Below are 15,741 nucleotides of genomic sequence, written 5' to 3'. Positions count from 1 at the left end.
AAGTCCTTTACAGTTCCAGAACACTGATGATTGTACTGAATTCAATGACTCTTACATTTTTTTCTCGATTGTGGGATTCATAGATTAGATTTCAACGATTCTACTTTGTCACTGAAGTCTACGTCAGCTGTTTAACTGTCAAGAACTGGGCAAGGATTTTCTGACGCTCCACTTCTAGACAGATGGAACACTCCAGTAATTCAAGTTGTTGACTCTTAAATTAACCTGCAATGTTTTGGAAAATCAATAATTGCTTTTAGTGGCTGTAGTAAAACATAACATGCCCACACTTGAAAACCTTGGCCTTCAGTCCACACCAAAGTTTGTGCACATACAGATGGATGATGAACTGATGACAATACCCCGCGGTGAGGGCAGAGGGTAAAAAGTACTTTTTTAGTAGAGAGATCAAAATTCTTTCATCCCAGCGAAACAAGAACAACACATTTGAGGATATCATCTGGGGTTTTGGGAAACATGATTTCATTTTCTGGCATTTTATAGTCCAAACATTAATAAAAGAATACTGGCTGCATATTGATTGCAATAACACAAATTTAATAATGAAACAACAGTGTGGGATAAAACATTAAAATAATTTAATAAATAAAATATCCACTGTTTGGTGTATGTAAACATTTGACATACATTTTGATACAAAAGAAAAGTCAGTTTATGTCAACTACTGAACATAAGTTAAATTAGCTCCACAAAAATCTCATACTAGTGCATTATACTAAGGCATAAAGTATGTATTGTGTATTTCAGTACATCACAGAGTGCTCTGACATTTAAAAAATAAAAAGATGATTTGTTTAGATTAGCAAATGGCACTAAAATAGGGGCTGTCTGGCATGCATGACCCTATGCATCTGACCTATATGGAAAAAGAATAAAGCGCACTTTTCAGTCACATGTATTAGACGCTAAGACTTGATTATTGTGGTGTCCGTCATGAACCACTGGCTTGTGAAATAAACAAATTTATACAGATTTAATCTCGTCTCAAATTCATTTCCACTTCTGTTTTTTTTAATATTCTAACTAAACTTTTTCTGGATGTTGCAGGTGAATTTGGTTCATGGCAGATTATGTCCTGAATGTTAGTGGTGCATTGAGACATCCTCACTAAGTCTTACAGTATCATACAGATAAAAGATCCTCTTGTCCAAGAGGGCTTACACGAACCCATGGGTCGTCCCCAAGCAAATCTTACCTTCACATTTAAAACATTGTCAACTATACAGTGTATTCAGATAATCTTTTAAATAATGTTCGACAGTAAATTCTCCAGACTGGACGACTTGACTAACATGAAGGTTGAAATGTCTTCACTGCAGAAGGGATTCGATTACAGCATCAGGTTTTGCTGATCTTTTCCTGTGTGGAGATGGAGACGTGATAATTGTTATCACCAACTTCAGGAAGCTTTCTGCCTTTTCAATTCTCAGAATAACAGCGATCATTATTAGGCAGATATGATCATGCTTAAACTGCAAATCAGCAGACTATATATAGGCCAGTTATTAGTAACAGAAAAAAATAAAAACTCTTTCAGCCTGTAAGTTTAAATAACCAACAGTCAATATTATCTCTGAGAAAGTAAGTAGAAAATAAGTAGAAAAACAGCAGTGGGTATGAGAGTAAAAAGAATTATGTCTCAGAAATAATTCCAGTTGGTACTGCAAGTGTTTTTTGTCAGACTGGATAGGCATCTGATTTTTTTTTTTTCTTTTTTAAAGGTGTAAATTATAAATGGGTGCTTCTATGAAACTGGTCCCTAAAAACAGGACAGAGGGGCTAAAAATTCAAACCAGATGTAGATTAATGTTATGAACCAAGTTTAGAAACGCTTTGGGTCTATTTTAAAAATACATATTTCATTGACATAAAAGAGAAACTATTTTTCAGATAAAACATATTTTTATATTATTTTATACAAAAATCTGCATGTAACACAGTAAAAAAAAATTAATATCTTTTTATTCTCTCACAGGTACATTTTGGGAATTAAACTAATTATGCAAGGCAGAATGTTCCACATAAATGACCGCTGTTGCAAAATCACTCACAATTTATTTGTGTTTAAATGGGCAGGTTCTGCATGTAATGTGAGTGGACACGATGGGTTACACACGAAACCTTGGATGAGACTGCCGATCATAAAAAACCCCGTATATCTGGATTAGAAAAACTACTAGGATCGACAATTTAACACTGTCTTTATTTATAGCAGTATATAAGACCATTTTAAGCGTTGCTTTCCAGATCAAATGCACTGACATATAGGTAGCTTTTCCTGGCCCAATTTGGTCCTATTTTTAGCCCCAGTATTTTATTAAAATTCATTAATTTTGGGATGGCTCAGAGCAAGAGTATGATTTTTTTGCATTTATCCGAGGTCATCATTAGGTACATCCTGGGGGAAATATGTCCATATTTCTCAATTATTATTAGGTCTAAAAAAAGCTGGCAAAGTGCCAGGTACCAAAATGAACCCCAGTTCATAGAATCCACCCAAGTAGCAGTCAGACATCCTGTTTGATTTCATGGGTACAAGATATTACTAACAGGAAACCCCAAGCCACATGTTTATTTCAGACTAACCTCTGACTAAAGACACTTAAACTGTGAAATATTACGTAACATTAACATGCTTTCAATGTAATGCAGCTTTGTACATGCTAAAAAGTTATATTCTTACACAGACACACATAGTTTTCTGTTTGTCAGACAGGGACCTGGATCAGAACCAGTATAGCTGTACTGTAGACTAACACCAGGAATTCATGTTTTAGAAGACACTGCACTGACACCAACAGCTCTTTTTGTATTTACTGCATAGTGAATGAGCTTGAATCAAAAACTGGTCATCAATCAGCTTGTCATTAAATGCATCTTGATAATATCCAAGCAATTTCTGCCCCTACAGTGGAGAGACTTGATTACCTTCGTCCAGTTTTGGGACGTCCACTCTTGCTACTCTTTGAGGTCCTGGGCCTCTCAAGTTTCATCAATGACTGCCGCATGCTCTCCTCTGTGTAGGCCAGATACACATGGGACAGATCCACCTCAAATGGCTACAGGAGACAGAGACAACAGGCACAAGTAAAAGCATTCAATGCATGTAAACCAGGGGTCTCAACTCAGATCCTCGAGGGCCGGTATCCTGCAATGTTTTAGTTGTTTCCCTCTTCCAGCACACCTGATGGTCGTTATCAGGCTCTGCAGAGCTTGATGGTAGGCTTATCATTTGAATCAGGTGTGTTGGAAGAGGGATACATCTAAAACATGCAGGATAGTGGCCCTCGAGGACCGGAGTTTGAGACCCCTGATGTAAACACTCTTCAAGTTGACATAAATATACAAAGAACTTACATCTTTTTCTTTTTTGTCTGGTGCAGGAGTCTGTTTTCTCATGTTGTTGCCAGTGTACGCCACACATTTCTGAAAGATGAAGTTAGAAAGACATGTTACCAGAAAAACATGTAACCTTAACTATCCTTAACTAAAATGTGCACCATTTAACAAACCCAACTGTAATTGCTGGGCTTGTGGTGTGAGTGTAAGTGATGTAAAGAAAACTCACCAGCTGCCATTCTCCAATGTCTTCATTCCAGTGCACATAATTTTCTATCATCTCCTACAAAAATGAATCAGTTGCAGACATTATCAGCTGTGCAAAGCTCATACGAGCCAGTTCTTTAATTAGGTATCTAGTATCAAACCAAGCATATATTCCTAGAGGATATTTATGACATATTAATCAACTTAAGTTGTTTATTACTAGACAAACTGTATTAGCTGCTTTTTAGCCAAAAGTGTCTGTTGCATTATGAATGCACACAATAGCAACTAAACTTTGCAAAAAGTTCAGTTAAAGGAAAGGAAAAAAGGAGCAAAGGGGGTTTATATGTATCTCCAGTTTCTGCCCAAATGTAAGTGAACCACATACATCACAGGTACTGGACCACACACCTGGTATTCCTGAGGAATAAAGTTGTCTATGATGAGCATCTGGAGCCGCAATTCTCGGCTCAGCTGGCGAATGTTCTCCAGGAGTCCCTCTATCTCTCTGTGATGCTCTTGCTGTAAATCTGCCATCTAACAACAAAACAAACCAGTTGTTCTTTCAGAGGTCAATCAAAAATGAAGCAACAGCTGCTATTGATTTTCCCCTGGATTAGCCTTGAGGTAAATTATCCCTTTGTATCATTGTCCCTATAAGCTCCACCATCCTGCTGTCCCCAGTATTACACTTCTGCGTGTGGTGCACACCTCAGATTTGGCAGCCATCAGCATGGTCCACACTTTCTTGAGCTTCTTTGTTTTCCCTTGAGCTTCCTCCTGCAGGCTTGTGTACTTCTCCTCAATGTCCAAACGTTCTTGCTGTTATAGAAATGAGAAGGATCAGTTATTACAAGTTAATTCTTTCATTACATAAAGTAAAAGAGCAGGCAGTAGAAGTAACTGTATAGCTAAGAGGCAGAAGACAAATATATTTCATATAACTCCATATAAATTAACTTTCAAGTCTGACTTTTACAATATTCTGAGGATGGTGGTTCTTATTTGGTTTTATCTGAATAATCCATGTTTATAAATGTATAAACCAAATGACAGATATTAAGTAAAAGTAAACACTACAATCTTACAATTTTTTGACCACAATGATAGAGCCATTTCACTGTAAAAACAACAGATAAAACCAAGGTCACTATCACATACAAGATGATGTGTTCTGTGACACCATACCCTGTTATCAACACCAGACACAGCTGAAATGAATACTCACATGGCATGCATGACTAAAATGGTACCGACTGGACTGTATTAGTGGAAACAATGAAGTCTTACAACATTTATTTAGTTTTTTCATTGCATCTTAGCAAACACAACATTACAAAACTGTAGAATGAGTAGTAATCATATTCCAAAAGTTACAACTTTTGTAACAACAAAACAGAAGACAATGATTAGCATATCTCATGAACCCATATTTTATTCACAACAGAACATAGACAAGATCAGATATTTAAAGGGAAACCATGTACCATTTTAAGAAAAAACAGTGAAAAAGTAAGCGGAGCTTATTAATACCGCTACCCCAGTCACACAACACTTTGCCCCTCCTGCTCAGTGATACCCTGCCTACCCAGGGATTCATTTTGAGTGTTAACTAGACTTGCACCGATTACAATTTTTGGGCTGATCCTGATTTCCGATACGCAGGGTGCTGGATGGCCGATTCCAATCTACTTTTTTTCTAAACACAACACACAAGACATTGTAACAAGTAACTTTCCCATAAGAACATTTATTTTAGAAATAGAAGGAAAGTGTGCAAAAAGGTAGCAGCTTTCTGTATGAAAAGAGGTGCATTGATTGAAATGCAGGGTTTTTAGTGAGTCCCGTATCATACCAGCAGCTGAAAATTATCATATTTGAAGAAAAATTATCATACACACCCAACTTTTATTCTGATGTCGCTCAGACCATCTGCTTTAGAAACACATTATCCTAGACCATACATATTACACGTTGCAACTCAGTTTTACTTTTAAATAATCTAACAGAACCTTGGAAAAAAGCAAGTGCCTCTACATATGTGGAGAACAAGGCGAACCCCTGCACTGAACGGACCAGAACACCATTTAAGAATTCCCAACTTCTGCATGCTTTGTAGTGCATGTAGTGCATCAGCCGGTTACCCGCGGGTCCTGCGGGGGTAAGAGTGGGCAATGCCCCCTTAAACAAATGTCCTGGCCCCTCAAATTAAAGTTTCCAAAGGTAGAAAAAAGGATAATGAGGTGCACAACAGCGGGAGACTTAGAGGAATTCGTAAAGCGTCTTATTTCATTTTCACTTTGTATGGTCGTATGGTGGTGTGCTCATTCTCACTGTGAGGTATGTACAGCATGGAACACACCCTCAGCCGTTAACGGTCATGGCCGATCACGTGAAAAGTGGTCAATTTCCGAGCATGGCCGATTAATCAGTGCAAGTCCAGTGTTAACTTTCAATCTTTTCACAAAATTTTCAAAAATTTGTAAAAAAAAAAAAAAAAAAATTGAGAGAAGGGGACACGTAAAGAATGTGTGCCAATGGACAGACAGAATTCCTGGTATATCTATATGTACCCCATATAAAAATCATAATTCATAATTTGACAGCAACACCTCACAAAAAAACTGAGGAGATGGGATGGGGGCAATGTAAAACTGGAAAAGTGATACTGAAAATAAACAGCCAGAGTAACATTTTATAACTCATTAGGTAACTGGCCACAGGTCAGTAAAAAACATGACTGTGTGTAAAAACAGTATGTAGAAAGAGTCAGTCAGAGGTAAAGATGAGCAGAGGTTCACCGATCTATGAAAAACTGCGTCCAAAAAATTGTGAAATAATCTTAGAATAATGTTCCATTAAATGCAAAGACTCTGAATTATCAGCTACAGTAGTTAAAATAATCAAAAGACTCACAGAATCTGGAGAAATCTCTGTGTGAAAGAGACAAGTGTAAAGATCCTGAATACCTGTGACCTTTGGGCCCTCAGGCAGTCCTACAGTAAATCCAGTAATGATTCTGTAATGGAAATTACTGCATAGGCTCACACATTTCACTGTGCAATCATACAAAGAAGCCATACGAGCACATGATCCAAAAATGCTTTTTTATTTACATTTTACACAGCATCTAAACTATTTTGGCATTGAGGTTTTATAAATGTGTGATGCAACTGATGCTTTTTCGTGCCACTTACCCTGAATGACTATTTACTTAATGCAACACTTGGTAGTGGAATTTTTCTGACTGTGGTGTGTACATTAAACTAGATGAACAGTCCTATTCTTACCTCTTTCTCCTCTAGCTCCTTCCGCAGCTGTTCTGCCCTTCTGCGACGTTCCTCCAGCTCACTGTTGGACTCCTGCAGGAGCTTCTCCTGCTCCTCTGCTTTGGCCAAAAGGTCTACCCCACCCACGATCACCTTCTTCTCTAAGGCTGACAGTTTCTCCAGCAGAATGTGATGCTCCTGCCTAAGTAGATAAAATGAGACACTTAGGACATGTTGACAGAAATCAAACTTTTTGTTTTACTCCATTTTTTTGGACCCACTGGGCTTTGAGCAGGTCCTTTTCTCTCTTCTCCAGCTCTGCTCTCGCCTTGTTCCTCTCCTCCTCCTCCATGTCAAGCTTAGCCTCCAGGGCCTTTCTTTCTTCTTCAATCTTTGCCTGCATCTCCACCATCTTGTCTGGGGAAACCTTCTTCTTCCCTTTAAAGAAAAATAGGGTATCAAACAGAGTCTTAGGTAGGAGGTTGTCTTCATCTACATAGCTTCCCCAAAGAATTGTGTAAGTAAAGATTATTAAAAGTGAATTACACTGCAGACTAATGCATTTTTACATCAGCATTAGTATTATTTAACCTGTGCTGTTTTACACACGTTTCCTGAATAAATGCATTGAATTTAGTTTTAGTTTCCATTAGAAGAATGCCAGTATTAACTGTGAGTGCAATTGGAGTCTTCCAGTACAAAGTTTTTACTTGATAGTGCACAGTATTAAGTCATTTTTGTTAGTGTAAGCAAAAAATCAGAAAAAAGTATATGATTCCTCCTAATAATAGCAGTGCTGAGGCAAAGAAAAAATACTTATAGTGACACACCTGTTTGTTACCCTGTTAGTGAAGTTAGAAGTGTAATAACTAAACCACACAGCAACCATCTGGATTATTTATTGCAAGTTGAGACATTGCTATATGACAGATTCATACACCAACCTCTTTCTTCTTCAATAAAGAGGTGTATAGCATTTCAGACAGGCAGCATTTGACCATGAGAGAGTGAGAGAGAGAGAGAGTGTGAGAGAGAGAGAGAGAGAGAGAGAGAGAGAGAGAGAGAGAGAGAGAGAGAGAGAGAGAGAGACAAACAGTAACACATTACAGAATGATCCTCAAAGTCTTATGACTCTACAGACTTCAATGCCACGTACAGGAAAGCCAAGGTGAGGGAGAGAGAGATAGATCAAACAAAGAAAGTTTCAGGGATAATGACAGAAAGCCATGAAGAAAAAAATCAGTGAGTACAACTAAGGAACCAAAACACAGGTGACAAAATGAATCATGTTGATGAAAGGTTAACAGATTACATGATAAAGCCAGTTAGAGGTGTAGAAGCTGAAAAATTCAGAAGTGTCAAAACTGGGGTCTTTTACTTTTGACAACATGCAAAGTAACTATATGTAACTATGAATCTCTGATAATATCCATGGTTCAACACTTTTATTTCTTTTTGATGCCCTGCATGTTAAAAAGCATCTGTCATAGGACATCCTTGTCAGCCCTTACAAGTCAGAAAACACTAAAATTATTTTCATGTAAATCCTTCTGTTTAGGAAAACACAAGAGAGTGGTCAGTGAAAGTGAGGGATTGGAGCTACAGGAGTGTCAGAGGGAAAACATAAAGCCCCTTTCACACATGCACTGATGGGGTCTGGCACATTTCCTACTCAGATGAAGCTGCTGTGTTTTAGAAATATAAATGTTTACTACCATTACTACATTTAGAAAAACGTCCAGTTATAAAACATAAAGTACCTATATAATGAATAAGCATTTTATATATGGTCCTATAAACTAAAACACTATTGCGCTTGTTACTGCTTGTTCTTCTCTTTCTGCAGGTCTACACTATCATGATGCATATGCTATCTATTTTTTCCAAACAGCATTCTCAGCTACTGCAAAGGGTTGAAGAAAGACAGATTTTTTTTCTTTTAAAAATTGTGATGTAGATGACTTCAGAAAGGAAATATTACCAATATCTCAAATTGCTTAAGCATCGAAGAAATAGGAAATTCCCTCTAAGAAAAATCACCTATGTGCACACAAAAAATGACACCAAAAACCCCCACAATACACTGGACATATCACTGTTAATATTGAACTTTCAGTTGGTAATCTAGGAACTGAGAGGGAGGAAAAAGCTTTAGCATTTATCCAATCTCACATATATTTAAGCTGTGCGCTGAAATACTGTGTAGATATTAGGATTCACTGTCAAACTCATCAAATTGACTTTTTTAATTTTTCTCAAAGTCAGCTCTAACTGGTGTGTTAACCATTACTGGAAGTGTTAGTGTGAGAAAACCACAATGAAACTTTTCCTACGCCAAAAATGCTTTGTCATCATATAGTCGCTCATGAAACTGATAACTTTTCTGTAACTCTTATATCCTCTAACAATGTTTTCATCACTCTTTTCTTCAATTGATTAAGAATGAACAGCACAAAGATCTTTCACAGCAGATTTCACTTTAATTTTGAACTTAAAATTCTCTTTTTCACTCTAAATCAGCATTTTTAAATAAACATTAAACTAGCATTTTTGGGTTCCATGTGTGAAAAAGGCTGAAGTTAGTGGGTAGGTGGGTGGGTTGAGCAAAGAGCTGCTCCAACTCACTAGTCTGAGGTTTATCCTCAGTGAGCAATGGTACTAAAGAGGAGCGGGTAAACTCTGAACTATTGCTGCTGCTGCTGCTGCTACTATCTGGAAGAGAAACAAAGGAAGCACCATACCCACAAGTAAAACAGAAAAGCCACGGGAAGTGTTGGTGTGAGAAGCAATGTGTAGCTGCTTTATGTATATAAAATCTAAGACAGCAGCTGTGGATGCACACATGCACACATCACTATACTCACAGTAGCCGCACGATCTGGGAATTACTAACTCAGAATAACCTAATACTAAAGCACAGGAAAGAATGATGATAATAATAATAATAATAATAATAATAATAATAATAATAAAACCTGGAAAATACAGAGAAATACCAATTCCAGTATCACCCTGAAACATGACTACATTAACCAGAGCATTGCATCATATTTTCAGAACTGAATGTCTCTGCATCAGTACTAGTTTAGCTGGAAGTCACAGGTGAGAACACAAGGGAAAGTCCTAGGTTACATTTAGTTTCAAGGAGTAGCATTAAGCACTTAACTTCAATAGCACCATAAGTTTGATAGTTAACTTTAGGGCTCACACATCACTGATGAGACTAAATATACAGAAATTAAATGATTATCCATTCAGCTATTAACTTAAACCCTATATTAAAGTATCTCATACAGATGTACACTTCACAGGTTTATAAAGACCACAATAAGAGATTTTTTTGATATTTATGTTAATGGTTATTTAAATTGATGTGTGCATTAACTGGTGAATCTTACCTCTTCTTCTCCTACGGCTTTCTCCTGCTTCCCCTCCTTCATCATCACCCTCATCCATCTCTTCTGATCCACTGCCCTCTGAGCCAGAGATCTCCTCACCTAGAATCACACATCACAACACATAGTATAACATTTATTCAAACTGCATGTTTGTGTAGTTATTCACATGTGAAGAAGATGAAATGTTCCTTACCCTCCTCTAGCTTCTTCTTCAGCTCCTCTATCTCTTTCTGAAACTGGCGAAGCAGAGCATCCTTTGGGTCCTCATTGATCCGGGCTTTGTTCTTGATATTTTTAGCCCTATTGGCATAGCGAAGGGTGCTGATGGTCTCATCATAGTTGTAGTCTGCAGGGCCTATATTTGCACACTGGTGAGAGAGGTACGTCATTTAAAAACTGACACGGAAACATAGTAGAGTCAGAGTGGTTTGTGCACATTTATAGGTCAGACAACTATTTCAACAACACACTTTGAAACAGATGCAAATTCAGTTTGAAGAGCAGAGTGCAAGTGTGACTTGAACACTGTTTGGGACTTTCACATTACCATCATGGTCTTGGAGTTGCCTCCAAGTGAATCCTGCAGCAGGCGAGTTAGTTTGGAGTTCCTGTAGGGCACATGTGTGCTCTTGCCATCCACCAGAGCAGAGATGACATTGCCCAGTGTGGATAGAGAGAGATTTATTTTGGTGGCTTCCTTTAACCTCTGGCCTGTGGCTCCAGTCTTACCCTGTCTCTCTGAACCCTGCAAGGTGAGGAAGAAGCATGTACATTGGTGATTAGATGGGATAGAAGTGATTAATGGTAGCCTACTAATTTTCTCAGAAATTGTCGACACTCACAGCAAGATCAACCAGATGAAGCTTTCCCATTCGCACATGCTGATTTCCATCAACACCTTTCTCACTGCACTCAATAGTAATGGTGAAGATTGCATGAGAGCGGGAGCTGTGTTCATTCATATTGGTGGCACCAACAGACCCTAAAGAGAAACACATGACATTTAAAGAAACAACATTCACCATATTATCAATATTAACTCATTAACTCAAATCATTTTTAATCATTTTTATTAAATGATTATCTTTGCACATTGTATTTTTTTTTTCTAAGTTCAGTAAAAATGCACAGTCTTTTTGCAAACAAGTTCACTGCTTAACAGGCAACGTTGATTTCAGTTAATAGCTGTATTTAGAGTGACCAAATAAGTTTGGATATTTTAGTCTACATCCTTAAAAGTTGCACAACATTGCACATGGTACAAAACTAACAGTGGTTAGTCTTGCACATTTGAAAACCATGTTCTTTTATTATTTATCATGGAAATACCTGCATAAACATGTCTCTTTACTAGATATGTGTGCTTTACTCAATCAATACCTGGTAAGCAAGATGGCTCTGAATTTCCATGCGTTTGTTTGTTTTGTTTTTTTTAATCTACCAGAGATGACTATTTCAGCAAAAAGTTTGAATTTGTGTGGTGATCTATTTTGGCTTACGGTTTTTGTGGCCGAGGGTCATTATCCTGTCCATGTCATCAGCATTATTCACAACATATCCAGAGAGATCTTTAATATATACGCCAACATCTGGTCTTTCTTTCACCTGTCAGGGAAAAAAACAGACTTTATCTCAGAAAACTGCTGACATCACAAGTAGTTAAAACATGTAAATCTATTAATCTCTATGGGTTGTCAAATGACTGTAATGCCTTTTATGGCACATCCTCCAGTATGGACTTCATTTACTCACCTCCCTCTACATTTTAATAATGATTAAAAATGATGATGATAAATTGACTGGTCATTTTACCTCAAGCCTTTGCATCTGGTCCTTGCCCAACAAGTCCCGCACTTCTTCATTGTAAATCTCAAGGTACGAAACACGAACCAAAAACCTGAATTATAGCATATACATAAACATACATATAATTTCAGGAAGTGCAGAAATTATGTAGTTGGAAGTGAGGTTCTATACAGCTATGGTTACAGGAGGTTTAAGTAGGAAATTTATGTGTGCACATAAAGCAAAATACTGTACTAAATAATAAATACTATGTCTTGCCTTAAAAGTTTAAAACTGCGGGGACACTCTGTGGCACTTTTTAGAGCTCTGTGAGTGTACCCGTTTGGTTGCAGAAGACTTAATATTGATTAATAAACACTGCATACAAAATGCATACAACACTATTTGACACATAAAGGAGAAGAAATAAAAAAGAGTCACCACCTAAATTTAACTAAGCAAATAAGTAAGTCCCTCGCATCAGATAATTACAGCAGTGATTACAATGTTTGAGCTACAAGTTATTTAACCCTAACTGATGTAGTGAGTAACCTCTCATTTTTTTTAAACAAACATCAGTTTGGTAGACAGAATAAAGATTGGACTGTGTTTCAATGGAAAAAAGTCAAACTGTCTGATGAGTCCAGATTGACTGTTGCAAAGAAGAGAGGCAGATGATGTGATTACCCATCATGGCTAGTGCCTACAGTACAAGTCTGTGGGGGTAGTGCTATGATCTGGAGTTGCTTCCCCTGATCAGGTCTAGATTCAGCAGAGTTATGTGTCCAAAAAATTAGATCAGCTGACAAACTGAATGTACTGAATGACAAGGGTTGAATGCCAGGACTCATCAGGCCCAAATGAAAGAGCGATTCAGGGTTATAATTTCCACACAAGGATTGGACATCAAGGAGTTCAGACCATCATCAAAATAGAATCTCGGTGAAACATTATTGTAGCATTACATAAGCATTGTCAGGTATACATACTGCCATAGCAAATGCATTCTGTAACCAAAGTTAAAGGTAGTTCAATAGATGTGTAGTTTTTTTTTTTTGGCAGGCAGTGTATTATTCTACGTGCAGTTTTTTTCATGTTTGTTGGCTAATTTCTCTCTTACCTGGTGTCACCCTCTGCCTTAGCAATGTGACCAAAAATATGAGCAAAAGAATTTGGGATTATCCCCCTCAGTTCTGGCACTGCTCTCACACCTTCCATAGTGAATGTTTTTCCTGTGCCAGTTTGCCCATATGCAAAAATTGTGCCTGAAATAGACAGCAGAGAATGAAGTCAAACAAACAAAAATTAACAAAAAACTTCACAGGATATTATTTTTCATGGTATTATTGTGAATATGTGCAACCACTGTAGTACAGCTAAAATGAAATGAGGATTATGATTACCAATGAGGCTGAGCAATATGGCCAAAAAATGAAATTTCAGCTTTTTTCAGTATCATGTACAAGAATTTTATTAGATGTTTTTTACTGTCTATGTGAACTCAAGACAGAACATACTTTAAGAGTAATTTCCTTTCGTAGAACTATAAGGCATAGTATGTGCAATATGAACATTCAAGGGTAAAAATAACAAAAAGTAGCACATATGGGCAACATGCATTATTTTCTAAAAAGTAAGAATAACTTTAAATAAAATAAAGTTACTTGTATGTAATAAATGAAACAGTATTTCATAAGAGGATGTGCTGATCTGAAATCTGTGACTAAAGTATTTCTCATGATTTTCCAAGGGTAATAACACGATTAATCAAATTAATTCTGTACATGGGCCAGCCATAATCACTGGATTCTGAAAACACAAAATAACAAAATGTCTTCAACAGTTGTTACTTAAAATTTAACAGCGACTGGTTCACTGTGTGACATTCATGTACCATTGTATCCCTCTAATACTGAATCGACGATGGGGCGGGCTGTGAGGTTGTACACGTCCAGCTGTTTGCTGTCTGGCCCAAACACTGTGTCAAAGGTGAAGGTCTTGGGAGGCTCTTGGGGAGTCTCCAGTTTGTTAACTGTGATGGTCCCACGGATCTCGTCCACACTGACGGCCTGTTTGTGGCCCATCATCTTCTCTTTCTGATTGAGGGGGCGACATCTCACCACCACCTTTACATTGTCACTGACCTCCTGTTTGTCAGGTTTCTCGAGCTTATTACTCTGAAAAACCCAATGAGACAGTTACAGTTAGCGGAACGTCATCAAATGGGAGCTAATACCTGCTGATACATTAGCTATCTAATCTCACTGGCATATTGGCATTGCACGAGAAGCTGCTAAACAAATATTTTCAAGAATGAAGAATTTGTTGTTGGCCGAAATGACGCTAGTCGCTTTACCTCCTCCGTTTCCTGAGTTGCTAGGCAAAGCAAACGATAGCTAACATTACATACACTGACAATAACGTCACCTGCCTAATATCACACGCACACATAGCAGATATTTGTTTTCACATGCTCAGGGTAATTAAGTATACTGCTACATTGGTGGGGGTGAACTCTACCACTTGGACAGTTATATCTCATAAACGGATAAGCTATCGATGCTAACCGGTTAGCATCACATCAGGGAGGTCGGAGGAAGGGAGGAACCCCTCTGCAAACAAAACAAAAAAAATAAACCACTCCAAGCAACTTACCGGCATGTTAAGACGATATAAACACGATTATAGTTTAGTTAACCGCAGAGGGATATTATAAAGGCTTTGTTTAGTAGTGACTGTTTATCCGAGGTATCTAACTGCCAGCACAGTGTCCATTTCATCAAAGGGTCACATCCGATGGCTTGTTGTCGGCTGTCTTTACCGATGTGCGCATGCGCAAGACCCACTATGGGAAGTGGGTCTCACTGGTTGGATACAATAACTGCTGCAGTGCATAGGGCATCATTGGGTTAAGATTACTTCATCTAGAACATTAGTAGAGGCTGAAAGTATCGACTTACATTTACAGAAGCTCTTAGTGTAAGTGGTTCAGTGCAGTCCAGGGCAACAAAAGCAGAGAAAGCAACTCCACAACTCCACTACATTTTCATACACCTGACAACAAGCAAACTAGGGGGCCCCAGTGGAGAATGTCATGTCCCCAATTCTTCCCTCTCTGGGTGCATGACATTCCTGTGGAAGGTTCCAGCCTTGCTCCAAAATTCTTGTGTGACTAAGACTAATATTTTGTACTTACAATACACGATACTGACATAATGAATTTCTTAATTATTTGAAAGCTTCGTTTCACAAATCACTTTGCCATCATTAGTTTATGGCAGATAAATATAAATATGAATATAAATGTCAATATGCGTGTGTGTTTTGGTATAAGCCAAGCAAAAAATAAAACCAAAGAAAATATTTACCAAGTGTCTCAAACTGTTCACAAAGCTCTGAGTCTCAGTTCCATTCACTTCAATGTGTAACTATAATTCAGTAACTAAATGAAAGTATGCATATCATGACGTTACATGTCATTAATCCACATGCAGTCTTGGGGAGTAATCATCTACATGTAAATGGATGTAGGTAATTAAAATTAGCCTGCAAAATAAATGTAACCATAATTAGTTACAATTACTGAGGACAACACCATTTAGTGCAGATTATATTTTTCTGAGAAGAGCAAAGGGGTCTAACAGTATTGTTCAGGGAAGAATTTAATATATGTTTCAGACCTTTCAGCTTTAATGGCCATTTGCTAAAAAAAAGTAGTCAAA

At 37.6% G+C, this 15,741-nt stretch overlaps 1 protein-coding gene across 6 annotated transcripts; it reads right to left on the bottom strand.

The window, feature by feature from the left end:
- Positions 1 to 537: 537 nt before the first annotated feature.
- kif3a (kinesin family member 3A) lies at positions 538 to 14,847 on the bottom strand. Of its 6 annotated transcripts, none has more exons than XM_030145339.1 (19): positions 14,675 to 14,846; positions 13,914 to 14,196; positions 13,140 to 13,284; positions 12,047 to 12,131; positions 11,734 to 11,839; positions 11,077 to 11,216; positions 10,782 to 10,979; positions 10,428 to 10,602; positions 10,235 to 10,333; positions 9,462 to 9,548; positions 7,781 to 7,789; positions 7,118 to 7,274; positions 6,858 to 7,038; positions 4,279 to 4,389; positions 3,979 to 4,104; positions 3,590 to 3,643; positions 3,379 to 3,447; positions 2,950 to 3,080; positions 538 to 1,380 (listed from the first exon to the last, which is right to left on the bottom strand). In XM_030145339.1, the coding sequence occupies exons 1-19, from the start codon at positions 14,678 to 14,680 to the stop codon at positions 1,332 to 1,334; spliced, it is 2,211 nt and encodes a 736-aa protein (XP_030001199.1). In that variant the 5' UTR covers positions 14,681 to 14,846; the 3' UTR covers positions 538 to 1,331. The 6 variants fall into 6 exon arrangements, with proteins under 6 accessions (XP_030001199.1, XP_030001200.1, XP_030001201.1 ...); XM_030145340.1 differs by having other exon boundaries at positions 7,781 to 7,786; XM_030145341.1 differs by lacking the exon at positions 9,462 to 9,548.
- Between the last annotated feature and the right edge of the window lie 894 nt (positions 14,848 to 15,741).

The sequence above is a fragment of the Sphaeramia orbicularis genome, chromosome 10, assembly GCF_902148855.1.
Source record: "Sphaeramia orbicularis chromosome 10, fSphaOr1.1, whole genome shotgun sequence".
NCBI lineage: Eukaryota > Metazoa > Chordata > Actinopteri > Kurtiformes > Apogonidae > Sphaeramia > Sphaeramia orbicularis.
The sequence above is the reverse complement of the archived record's forward strand: the minus strand, read 5'-3'. Positions and strand labels throughout refer to the sequence as shown.

Excerpts from the sequence above, each read along its gene's own strand:
- kif3a (XM_030145339.1), bottom strand. Across the intron at positions 10,334-10,427 it reads GAAGAAGAAGCTAGAGGAGG|GTGAGGAGATCTCTGGCTCA; the intron begins GTAAGGAACATT and ends GTGTGATTCTAG. Across the intron at positions 4,390-6,857 it reads AGGAGCTAGAGGAGAAAGAG|CAAGAACGTTTGGACATTGA; the intron begins GTAAGAATAGGA and ends TTTCTATAACAG.